Below are 13,216 nucleotides of genomic sequence, written 5' to 3'. Positions count from 1 at the left end.
TGTAACCTACGTAATTAATTAATAAAAAATAATTATTTTAATATATTGATGGTCATTTTTTTTGTTATTATTATTATTATTATCGCTATCACACTCATCGCTATGTTTGTTGTTGTTATTCTTCTTGTTATTGTAACGACTCAATTAGGAGCCGTTACTTGCACTAGGGATCGGGTTAGCTTAAAGTTGTCAGAATCGGTAGCAAACCTAAAGTCTATAAAACATAAGCTCATTCCATATACACCAAGATCTATGCAACTCATAACCAATCACACTTTAGCATTTATATTAGAACATAATTCATTTTCCTTTAAAAATAGTTTAGAATTTAAACCTTCTCATTTTCTTTCATAAATACTAAAGTATAATTGCTTCATACATTCATAAATACTCAAAGAAAGTGCTTAAAAGGTATTGGTGAACTTACAAACATATTTTAACTTTAAAAAATACATAGTACATTTCTTTACAACCAAGCACAGTATCTAACCATTATAATTTATATGTCCATTCTATAAACTCATCATATATAAAACTTGCTAAATCTTCTCCTGTCCTTGCAACTCTGCATCTAGGGTTAAGGGAAAGGTGGTAAGTGTCAAAGAGCTCAGTGAGTAAACTAACCAAATATAAAGTATTAATTCCATACGCATGCAATGCATCACAGGAGTTTTTTTTTACATCACAAACATTTTATATAAGATGGACTTGTCACCAGTGATTTCCCATATCCAATGTGCTTGGCTCATACAAAGATTCCTAAGGAGTTCTGTTTAAATACATAACAATTCTAATGTACTCGACTCCTTAGGACTTCTGTTTAAAAACATAGTGAGCCAGGGGCTTATTAGACCTCACTTGGTCTTGCCACATCATATCATACATGATCATAAAAATATAAGATAACTGTATCATGGGGGAAACCAGTGGGTTATTCAATGTTCATCAGCATTAATAGTAATTATGCACAAACTGTATCATGTGGATGATTATGATTTCAATTAAATAAGTTTTATTCATTAGGTTTAGTGTTACTCACCTCTTGTAACCTATCAACCACCTGACCCGAATGGTCCCTATCCTTAGATCCTTAGTTTCTCTAGTCTCTTAAGTCTGATCCTATAAACATCAGACCCTAAAGAGTTATTCAGAAATCAAAAACTCTATGCATATGCTAAACATCTTATTCTAGGTCCGTTTAGATCATAAAAATAAGTTTTGAAGCCTTAGAACAAAAAGAAAATTAAGCCTAGCAGAACCAACTGTGGCTGCTGAAGCATGGGACTTCAGCTGCTAAAGTCCTGAACCTGAAATACCCTATTTGGGCAGTGGCGATTGCGATTGTCGAAGTCTTGGAATTCGACAGTCGAACCTGGAAATCTCTAGAGAACTGTATTCACTCTAGTTGCCAAAATAATGATTTTCGACAGCTAAACCTAGGAATTTCCAGAATTTTCAAGTCGAAAATACACAAAACCTCACTCCCGAATCACCCAAACACATGTCTCAAAGCTCCAAAATATGATCCAACCTAAAAACACATGCTTAGGGCCTCAATCAACTTAAAAACGTTAAAGAATCACACATGCATCCAACAAAGAGTGAAAATTCAAGTTTTCTCTCAACTTCACTCAAAACATCAAAGTTCCAAAACATCAATTGAATTCCAAAAACATAATCTTCTTCAAAATCTAACCAGAACACCTATAACCAAGATCAAAACCAAGCTTCCATCATATATATACATCCTAAACTCACATGCATTCAAAGGTTTCCTCAAACACTAAGATGTAACATCCTTAAATAAGACTAAAAAGGAAAAACAATCTTTTCTTAATTGCAAGCCCAAAAACTTACTCTTATCCATGTACACATACTTAAAACCACATTGAAAAATCAATTTAAAAGAAGAAAGTACCTTTCTCCCTTGGAATCAAGATTGACCGGGAAGTTGGAGAAAACTTCAAAACTCTTGAAATCTTTGAGCTTCCTAACAAAATCAAGCCTTCAAGTTCTCAAAACCTCAATTCAAAGAGAATTCACACCAAAAGATCCTTTATATGCAATAGAGAGAGAGAGAGAGAGAGAGAGAACCAATTTCCTTTGAAATTCAAACTGAAATGGGCTTTTTCAATAGTAAAAAAGGACTTCGCCGGTCGAAAGTCCAACTTTCAACTTTTAAAGTTACTTCTACCCCAAACACTATTAAAACTCTTAACTTGGCTACAACAAACAAAGCATATACATTCTTAAACACATCTTAGCACACATATGAAACTCACCACTATTTTCTTTGTCCATAAAAATCCTAAGTTTCATGAGAATTTCCCATCTATGACAGGAATTCTAACATTGGAAAGTAGTGGATGTTGCAATTATTATTATTTAAAATAAAAAATAATTTGATTTAGTATTATAATTTAATTAATTTAATTTGAATAATTTTCACCTCTTTTAACAGAATTTTCTTCAATTTATATTTAATTATAGCCATCTAATTAATTTATGGCCTAATTAATAAAAATTGCCTTATTTAATTCTTTATTATTGTACTTGACTTTGCAAAATTATTTCCTTTGTCAGAAAGTTCACACTCTTAAGATTAATACATGTTGTAGCCTATATAATTAATTAATAAAAAAAAGTTATTGTTTTTCTCATAATATTGATTGCTAATCGATTATCATAATTGTTGTTATCAATTAAATTAAAAAGTATAATGCAGGTTTTTTTAAAGAAAAGTACAACATTATTCATCACAATCTTTCTCAATAATACAAACACATGAGCTTGGGGGCTTAATCTAAAGAAAATGGCTATCAAAAGCTAAGGCACCTTTAAAAATAGCATGAGTTGTTCTATTGACTTGCCGACTAACCCAACTTATGCAATAATTGCTTCCTTGTTGTAAAAGAGATTTGCAATCCAAGATAACACTACCAAACTCAGTTTGATTCTCATCAGAAGATCTCATAGATAAGACAACATTATGAGAATCAACCTCCGCGTCCACATCATCAAATCCATGATTTATCAACCAAGAAATATGATGATTTAGTTTAATATTACAACTATAGCTAAAATTTACAAAATATGTAACTATATTTATTCAATTAAATTTGAATATTTTCAGGATCATTTATTTACTAATCTTGGTAATGACACTTCTATATTTTTTTTTAATCTTTTTCATTTATTTTAATTTTTTATGTTAATTAATTTATTTTTTTTATAGAAAATAGATTGTAAAAAAGTGTAAAAAATGTAATTTTTTTGAAACATCTAAATTAGATATGTAAGAATTAAAAATAAAATATTAAAATGAGAATATTATAGCTACATACTATAAATTTTAATAATCAAATTATATAAAGAATATTTAAAATATTTTTAATAAAAAAGTGAAATATTAAATATAAAAGTATTAATTTATACCTAAACTTGTGCATAGTACAAGTATTTAGCTAGCAAAATATAAAGGTATCTATTGGTAAATATCAATTTTTTGACTTCTCCAAACACCCTCTGAATGTAACCATTAAATGACTATTGGAAGGAGTTAAAATGATATTTGTAAATTTGCATTTTTTAAAATGATATTTGTAAATTTGCATTTTAAAATATGAAAAAAAAAAAGGAAAACTAGAAGGTAAAAAAAAAAAAAAAATTGTCTAACAATGATAGTTTAACTGTTGCTGGCCGCGATCATATTGGAAAGAGAGCCAGAAAAGTGTCTAATTTGCGCAACACGTGGTGCGTTAAGATTCTAATACATAAAAAATAAATTAATTTAGATTGAATTATTGATTTCAATCTGGTTCAGTTTAAGAAATGAGGAGGTTCATAATGGGCCCCTAAAATACTAATTAGAGGCCAGCCCAAGATAATGAATTGGTAATTGATTCTATTATTGATTTTGATGGAGCTGATTCCGATCTGATTCTAAACCTAACCAGCACCGTGGATATATATATATATAAAAAAATTGCAGCCTATAATTTTTCACCTCTTGATAAATTAATAATTTTGAAACAAATCAAACTTTTTGTTTAAATTACCACAATTTGTTAAATAAATTACTAATATTAATAAAAATCTAATTATTAGTAGGCAAAATTTTATAATAATCCTTAAAAAAAAAACAATTTTTATAAAAATATCATATTCACATTAACTTTTCATGTTTATGTAAGTAGAGACAGATATGCTTTATGAATTTTGAATATGAAATGGTATATATTAATTAAAAAAATTGCTTTTAAAAGATTTTAATGTGCAGAATGTTTAAAAAACTTTTTTTTTAAGAAAATAGGATAGAATTGCATAAAGGAGAAAATTATTAATTTGAAAATTTAAATAATGAGGAAATTATTATTTTTATTTTTTTCTTTTGTCTAAGTACAGTAACAAGATATAATACAGGATAGTAATATAAAGAGCTATCTTAAATTGAATTAAAATTTTTTATTTATAAAAAAATTTAATTAAGGGTGTTTTAGTCTTTTTATAAATTATTTACTAAATTGATTATAGAAGTGTGCGGTTTCTGTTTGGTTCGGGTTCTGTTTAGGTATCAGATCGAATTGAAATTTTGGTATGATTTTGATTTGATTCTTTATTATTTCGTTTTCAATTTGATACGATTTTTGATTCTTTGATTCTGATTTTATACGATATAATTCTAGCTCGATTCTTGATTCTTAAAACATTTTATGTAATTATTTTCTTAAAAAAATCATATTTGAATCAATATTTAAGTTTTGAATTGTGTTATTTATACGTAAAATATTATATAACATATATTTTAATTATTTTTAAATTATATAATCTTTAACTATAAAATACATATATAATTTAGGATTAAGTATATTATATAATATATTAATTTAAATATATCATATAATATACATTTTAATTATTTATTAATTATATAATATTTAATTATAAGATATAAATATAATTATAAAAAGACAAATATACGTGTAAATTCGATTTTCAATTTGATTTCGATATGATTTTGATTAGGTTCTCAGTGATGAACTAAAACCAAATCAAAATATCAAAATAACTTCAATTCAATAATTTGATTTGGTCCCAAAGAACTGTGCATAACCCTAGATTATGACTCTAATAAATTAGGTTGCAAAAATAAATTCTCCCTTAAATAAATTATACATTCATTATATATAGATAAAAGATTTACTAATGACGTGAGGTTGCAAATGAGATATTTATTACTAATCAATATGGAAATAAATTGTAGTAGTTAATTAATTAACTATATATATATATATATATATATATATATATATATATATATATATATTTTATTGTATAATTTTTTGTATGATAAAATCCAAACAATCCCTTTGTCTTGAGAAATATACATAAGCTAAAGATTGTGAAGATAATAGCTCGCTAAAATAACCAAAGATTCATACAAATATACGCAAACATCCATTGAGAAACAATTCTTTTTTACTTTGCCCAAGTGATTCTCCTATTGAAATTTCAAGAGCATCTGCATACCAAATGTAAAATGATAGCCCTCACCTAATGAAATAAAGCTGAAAATTTTCTTGATGCGAAACCACAGGTGCTACATACATATAACTGTATTAAAGACACCTGTCAAAATCTAGGAACCAAACAAAAAAGATCATTTAAATTTGCCTTTGCGCTTGCGTTCTTGATTCCTGCCACATTTAGTTGGCTTGCCCCATGGTGTTTGTGACACCCTTCCAAAGGAGCCACTACTTTTGCTGCGACCCTCACCTCCACCATGAGGATGATCAACTGGATTCATTGCCACCCCTCGAACCACTGGTCTTCGACCCAACCATCTGCTCTGCCCAGCCTTTTTAAGTGTTCGAGTATTATGGCTAGGGTTTGAGACTCTGCCAATTGTGGCCCGGCACCGAGAATCAATCAATTTTTCTGCTCCTGAAGGCAGTTTCACCAAACAGTATTTTGATGTCGGCTCTTTCAAGATCTTGGCACAAGTTCCTGCAGCTCGAACCAATTTTCCACCTTGACCTGGGTTCATCTCAACGTTGTGGATTAATGTTCCTATACGCATAGAAGCCAGAGGCATGCAAGTCCCTACTTGTAAATTGATATCAAGGTGAACCATTTGTTTCGTCATCTTGTCCCGCAATGAAGTATGAGCTACATCTGTCAAAATTAATTTAAAAAAAAAAAAGGAGAGAGAGAGAGAGAGAGAACAAAATGTTCTTATTTTCTGCTATGAAAGCATCTCAAGAAAACAAAAATCAAGCTTTCAACTTTACAGCAAACTTATTTTAAACAATAAACTGCTCTTAATCACTTGCTATCATCTCTCAATATTCAAACTCAACCCCCGCCCCACCCCCGCTCTTCCCTTTTTTCTCTTCTCCCAAAAAAAAAAAAGAAATTGGTAAATTTCTTCTCCTTTTTCAAATAAGGCCATGAACTATACTTGTTTTTTTCAATTGTATCATATACTTTAATTTTATCAATTTCCATTCACATTTTATTGATTTTGTTCCACTCGCGTCAAATGAACAGCCTGTGCTTGTGTTAATGTCGCACTGAGATTGACTTCTCTAGGTTGAATGAACTGGGTTCCTATATTTAAAAGTGCCACCAGATGATAACATTTTGCAAAATATGAATTCCAGAAGGCATTTTAAAGAACTCTATGAGGGAAAGAATTTTGCAAAAATCATGGTTTCATAGTTCTTATGGCTCAGAGAGGCATACTCAAATTAGCTATTTATGTCAATATTTGCCTTGAGATTTGGTAGACACTATTGAAAACTTAATCTCATTTATTAAACAAATTGATAAAGTTAAAGGAATAGATCACGGTAGAAAAAACATGCAAAGTTTAATACTTTTCTAACTACTAACTCATTAAGAAAACATAAAAAAATAACAAGCTTCAAAATTTTTTTTCCTTAGTTTTCCAGCAATTAAACAGCAAATGAATTCGACATTAAACTACTCATTCTAAAATAAAAGAAACATTAGTGAATCTGTAGTAAAACGTATACTGTAACAGAGAATAACGGAATATAATTCTTATTTATCATTCTTGCATTTTTCATTACATTATATCAATTACATTTGTGGTTAACCAACTTGTATTATTGATTTTTTTTTTTTTTTTTTTTTGCCTTTTTCATGCATTATCTCTGTTTCCTCTACTGACAAATAAGAAACTCCCCAATCCAAAACCCTTTTCATCACTAAAATGATCGTAGAAAGTTGATCAAACAGATCCAGGTTTCCCTTTTTGACAAACACAAATTTTCCGTACAATTCAAATTAATAAGAAGATATTATAGAAATTGTAAGCGGAAATTAAGAACAGTGCGAAACAAAGTAAGCATACCAGTGGAGAAACTGCAAAAAGCGTTGTTGATAGAAGGGAAAGAAGCAGGTTGCAAAAGCCTCTTCAAGAGAGGTGATGAAGCTGCACGAGCTCTCCATAGAGCCATTGGTTCCTATCTGATGAGTCAGATATTTCTGAGTGAGGGTTTTAGCGCTCTGCCAATGGTTATACAGCCAAACAAGTTTAGTAGTTTATATTTAACCAATTATAGTAAGTTTCATTTCGTTCATACATGCAAGTATGTAGTGTAAATAAAATTGAAAAATTCAATAACAAAATGAACCAAAACTCAGTTCAAGAGCAGCCTCTATGAGCTCTTTGGACAGATTTTTTATAATGATCAAGTAGGCACAATAAGGTTGAATAAGCTTCAATCAAAAGCAATATTGAAATATGGAAAATCCATTTCCCCCCTGGAGCTTAATTAAAAATAAAAGGCACATACCCATTGAATCAACATAAAAGAAACATCAGGAAATTAGAATTAAATTGAAAAGAAAAAGAAAAATAGAATCAAGTGACATACCGGACAGACAGGCAAGACTGCAATTGGGTTGATACTTATAGCGGTGAGAGGCTGAACGAGTGAGGTAGAGATAGCTGAGAGGGATGACTGGTGAGACACACACGAGAGTACTGAGTGGGCACAGAATGACACTCGGTAGGCTACCCATGAATTTGAACTAGGCAAACCCAAACCCTATTATAATTTATTTCTTATTACCTGTATATATTAAATCTGATTACCACTATCCACATGCTATTCCATACCCTTTTGTTTTTATCTGCTGGAAATTTAATAAAAAAATAGCTCAAATGGGTTGGATACCCCAAATCAGATCCAAAAATATTTTAAAAATCTGTAAGAACTAAGAAAATTCAAGATTATAAAAACAACAAAATAAATAAATAAATTATAGATACAATTTCTCACACACTAATTCATGGAATAAATCGTAAAAGAAACTCATAAAACATATCATTCACCATTGTTATTAATTGTCATCATTTATCAATAAAGATAACAAATCTTAAGATTACATATGCATAGGAGGGGCAGTGGGAAAACAAATTCACAACTATTTAATCACCAACCTTTAAAAAACAATCTCCAAAATCAAAGACTTTCCTTGAACCCTGAAAAACAAAACTTGACACGTGAAACTCAAAATCCCACATCAAAAAGAGAAAAGAAACGAACAAAAGAATGTGCAAACAACTCATCTTTCCAATAGGAAACAAGAACAAACTCACTACAAAAATAAAGAGAAAAAGAAAGAAAATCATATCTCAATTCTCATCACTTATAAGGTATTGCTCGTGCAGCTTCAATAGCTAAGATCTAAATACCCAAATTGGTTTGTCAAATGGAACATCTCCTGAATTTTCAATGCAGAGTTCTCACCATAGGGAAACGAAGTTACTTGTCATCTTACATATATCAAAAAACCTAAGAAGCCCATAAACTAAACATCCAAACCCAGATTAAAAAATTCTAAAATTTGGGTGCATAAAATGTGAAATTATAGAGATAAACCTAGACAAAGCCATGCAATTCGGCTTCAAATGCAAACAAAAATAAATAATAGATTAAACGTCCAGCGATTGAAGAAGAAATGTACACAGGATCAACGCTGATACTGCAAGCAGAGGGTATAACATTATAGGAACCTTCTCAAGCGACAAATTACTATAACTTTGGAGAAACGCTAAAAATAAAATGCAAAAAGATGAAAAAACAACAACAAATAAATGCATGAATAAATTGAACAGCAACCAGCGAAACACTAGGATGAATCGGCACCAAAAGGGAGAATTTTGAACTGAAACACTCACATCACTCCAAATAGTAGATAAGGATAGCTTCAGTGAATCGCTCTAACTGAAGAGCCCAACGGGGTTTAGCAAGAGAGCGTGGAATTGATTAGGAATTAACCCTCCGTTTGGAAATTTAACGGCATTGTACGGTGTACAGTAATTTTTTCTTTTGTTATTTAGTCAGATGGCATGGAATATTAAAATAAAACAGAAAAATTACTAAAATATCAAAATATCATTTAACTGTTTTAAATTTATAAATCTTAATTCATTTATAATATGAGTATAGTGTTAATTTGAAAGTTCCACATATTGAATGCTTGTAAGGGTATCAAATTAAAATTATGAGTTCCAACATTCACGGAGTCAAATTACTAATAAAAAAAGATTTAAATTTTAAATATTTAAATTAAAAGGAAAAATCAGAGTATAGTTGTTAATGTCTAATCTAGGTAAGCTAGGGTTTTTTTTTTGGAAGATATAAGGCAAAATCCTAGGCTAAAACTTAAAGCCTGAAAATTAGAAAAAAAAAAAAAAAAAGTAGCTATAGAAAACCTGTCAATTTACTTAACTCACACTTTAACTTATTTTCGGTCCAAAATTTTCGTTACAATTAACCTACTAAACATACACACATATATATACATATTTTTATTTCAAAACAAATATGAATGGATATTTTTTATTTCCTTTTATATAATTTTTCACTTGCTATAACTCAACCACCTGAAAATGGTATCCAATATATCCATACAAAATCAACAAATTCATTCTTTTAATATGTTAAAAAAAACTAGCTAATAATATAATATTATCTTCATTTCCTTAATAAAATTAATATTCATATAAACACATAATATCTAGAAATTTCATACTAATAAATATTAAATTCATACAACCCATAATATATAAAACGTCAATATTGCCAAATATTAAATCATACAACCATAATATATAAAAAGTCCATACAGGTTGAAAAGTTAATCTTGTCCTCAATTATCAACAAACATCATCATCATCAAAACACTTTTGCGTTCTTCCCATGGGCATTCAATCAAAATTCTCAATCATGCCTCGTTCTAAATCCATGTCTTTAACTAATTGCCAAATTTCATTCTCTAAAATTAGAATAGGATTTGTGAGCTTATCAATTGTAGTAGCCAATTTTTTTTATCCCCTCTTTCAAGACATCTAAAACTTCATCACTTTCGGATTTTTTAGACTTCTTTGTTAAAGCTTCAGATGGTGCATTTGTTGGAGCTTCAAATTGTGCATTGGATGTAGGTGTTTCAGGAGTTCTTTTATGTTGATCATCATACTCACATTCATCAAAATTTTCCAAATTCATATTATTTTGAGAAACTCCAATATCTATATCATTAATGGTCATTGCACTAGGCCCACCTTAGTTTTTTCTTCTATTGCGGGTAATTCTTCTTCTCATCTCTGTTGCGGTCTTAGCTTTATTTCCTGTAGTCCTGTCTTTTCCATAAAGCACAACCAACTTCACATAATTATGAAGGCATTTATTCCTCCATTCAGTAGCATCAGGCTTGGACAATAAATGTAAAATCACACAAATTATATCAAGATTGAACATGAATAAATTAAAAAAAATAAGAAAAGACAAAGAAAACTATGAATATTTACCTGAATTAAATATTCCCACACTTCAAATTCCTCATTCTACATTTCTTCAATTGGATCCCAAGCGAAACCACTCATTCCATTTTGAAAAACATCATAGCATCTAGCAAATTATCTCTTTAAATTTTTCATACGATTGTGGATAGTTTCCTTATTTAATGGCTTGTCGACAAATTTATCTTTCATGTCAGTCACAATATTATCTATTGCATGTGTGGTAAAAGTTCCCCTAACCTTATTTCCAAGTGCATGTTGATTCATAAAAGTATCAATTAAAGCATCATCCATTGCATTTGTCCAAACACATGTGCCATTTCCATCCAAAGCATTTGCTCATTTTCCCATGTTGATAACTAAATAATAATGATAGAAAATATATACAACAAATTTAAGAACAACATTCAAACAATATCTTTTACAAACTCAAAGTTAGATTTAAACATAAAGAAATAATCAACAATAATACAATCAAGTCATTATAGCACACGTATCATAAATGAAAATCATTCGTTATAAGCAGCCCACATATCAACTACTATGGAATCTCTAATCAACTCTCCTTTCCTAGTTTCTTCATTATTTTCCCTAGTACCATGATACTCCTCTGAATCATCATTATGAATGATAAGTTCAGCATCAACTTGTGCAAGTAATTCATCATATGCATCAACACCTCTTATGTAATTATGCAAAATGCAACATGGAAAATTATGAGCTTTTGAGTTGAAACACCATAGTTAGGCTTTGTTGAACTTTCAGTTATAGGAAATCACTTCTTAAATACTCCAAATGCACGTTCAATTGCATTTTGTAAAGAAGCATATCGGAGATTAAATAATTCAGTACCATTTTGAGGTGGATTTTTGGAATACTTTTTCAAGTGTAACACCCACCATTTCCCGACATCTAAATTTCTATCACAGATGGAATATTCTGGCAAATTGGAAGATTTCGACAATGAAGGAAAGGGTGGTAGAAGGTGTATATGTGTGTTTGACGTGTTCAAAAAGTATTTAAAAATGAAAATTTTTTAAAGGTTTTCTTTGCTAAAAATTTTTAAGTGCGTGTTTTGAGCAGAAGGAACTTTAATAGCCAAAGGATGGACTTTCGGCAATTAAAGGATGGACTTTTAATAGCCAAAGTCCCTTTTCCAATTTAAATCCCTTTTTGGACATAATGGACTCCGGCAGCTAGAATTGAGGCTTCCAACAATCGAAAGTCCCTTAATAGTGAGGGTATAAAAAGGGACCAAAGCTCATTTTTTTTACTAAAACACTTGTGTGTTTCTTTTCTTCCCTCTCCCTCAACTGCTAGAGCCTACAAGGAGCTCTTTGAAGAGATTTCCTTGGGTTCTTCAAGATCTGGAGGTTAATTCTTCCATATGGAAGCATGGGAGAGTAGATCACGCTTTGGACCTTTAGTTCTCTCACCTCCAAGCTCTAAGAAAAGAGGTAACTTTCTTTTCTTCTTGATTTAATAGGTAGATCCAAGCACGTTGATGAGAAATTAGGTTTCTACAACATCAATTTCATGTAAAGTTGTTTCTAAGATGAGATTTGGGAAGTTTATGCATGTTAGGATTAGAGTTTTGTGATTTATGTTGAAATTTCATGTTTTTATCATTAGTTTAGTCATGTTTAAGTGTTATGGGACTTAAATGGCTAGTTCCTCTTAATGGATTTGAGGGAATCCTTATATATGTTATGTTAGGTTTGGGAAAAACCTAAGATTTTAATTTTTGGTTAATGTATTTGAGAATTAAGTATGATTTGAAGTTGTTTTAGGCTCTAGAGATGTGTATATGTGTTTGGTTTATGTTTTGGAACTTTGGAATGAGTTTAGGGCTTTTGAGGAGTTTGAATCTACAGGTTTTTGACTTGAAAATTATGAAAATTTCTAGATTCAGCTACTGAAAATCATGGTTTCGGCAGTTAAAGCATGCAGTTTCTCGACAGTCGAAGTCCAAGGCTTCGATAGCCATAGTCAGCACTAGACTAAAAGGCCATCTAAAGCCTGAAACTTCAGCAGCCAAAGTTTAGGATTTCAATAGCCGAAATAGGTTCTGCTTGACTTCTTCGCCCTTTTTTTTTAAGGTTTTAAAATATGGTTTCATGGTTCCTAAGGGCCTAGAATAAGATGTTTATTATGTGTATAGAGTTTTAGACCTTATATAGCTTTCTAAGGTCTAATTTATAAGTTTAAGCTTAAAGGAATCGAAAGGTTAAGGATCCGAGGATAGCTACCGTTCAAGATAGGAGATTGATAGGCTATAAGAGGTGAAAGGAGGTATGATAAATAACATAGTTAGGAAGAAACATGTCCATTAGAGTTGAGTCCCTATATGTTATATGATGAATGTTATGTGTATGTTAC

The 13,216-nt window shown here is 30.2% G+C and overlaps 1 protein-coding gene across 4 annotated transcripts; it reads right to left on the bottom strand.

Moving 5' to 3' along the window:
- Positions 1-5,399: 5,399 nt before the first annotated feature.
- On the bottom strand, positions 5,400-9,317 carry LOC131168739 (60S ribosomal protein L2, mitochondrial-like). 4 transcript variants are annotated; one of them, XM_058141491.1, is made up of 4 exons: positions 9,215-9,317; positions 8,474-8,515; positions 7,379-7,533; positions 5,400-6,174 (listed from the first exon to the last, which is right to left on the bottom strand). In XM_058141491.1, exons 3-4 carry the CDS (start codon positions 7,482-7,484, stop codon positions 5,660-5,662), a joined length of 621 nt encoding a protein of 206 aa, XP_057997474.1. In that variant the 5' UTR covers positions 7,485-7,533; positions 8,474-8,515; positions 9,215-9,317; the 3' UTR covers positions 5,400-5,659. The 4 variants fall into 4 exon arrangements, with proteins under 4 accessions (XP_057997474.1, XP_057997475.1, XP_057997477.1 ...); XM_058141492.1 differs by having other exon boundaries at positions 9,156-9,243; XM_058141494.1 differs by lacking the exon at positions 9,215-9,317 and adding an exon at positions 7,905-7,978 and having other exon boundaries at positions 8,474-8,806.
- Positions 9,318-13,216: the final 3,899 nt, after the last annotated feature.

The sequence above is a fragment of the Hevea brasiliensis genome, unplaced genomic scaffold (assembly GCF_030052815.1).
Source record: "Hevea brasiliensis isolate MT/VB/25A 57/8 unplaced genomic scaffold, ASM3005281v1 Scaf11, whole genome shotgun sequence".
In the NCBI taxonomy this organism is placed as follows: Eukaryota; Viridiplantae; Streptophyta; class Magnoliopsida; order Malpighiales; family Euphorbiaceae; genus Hevea; species Hevea brasiliensis.
This window is presented reverse-complemented; position numbering and strand designations above follow the sequence as displayed.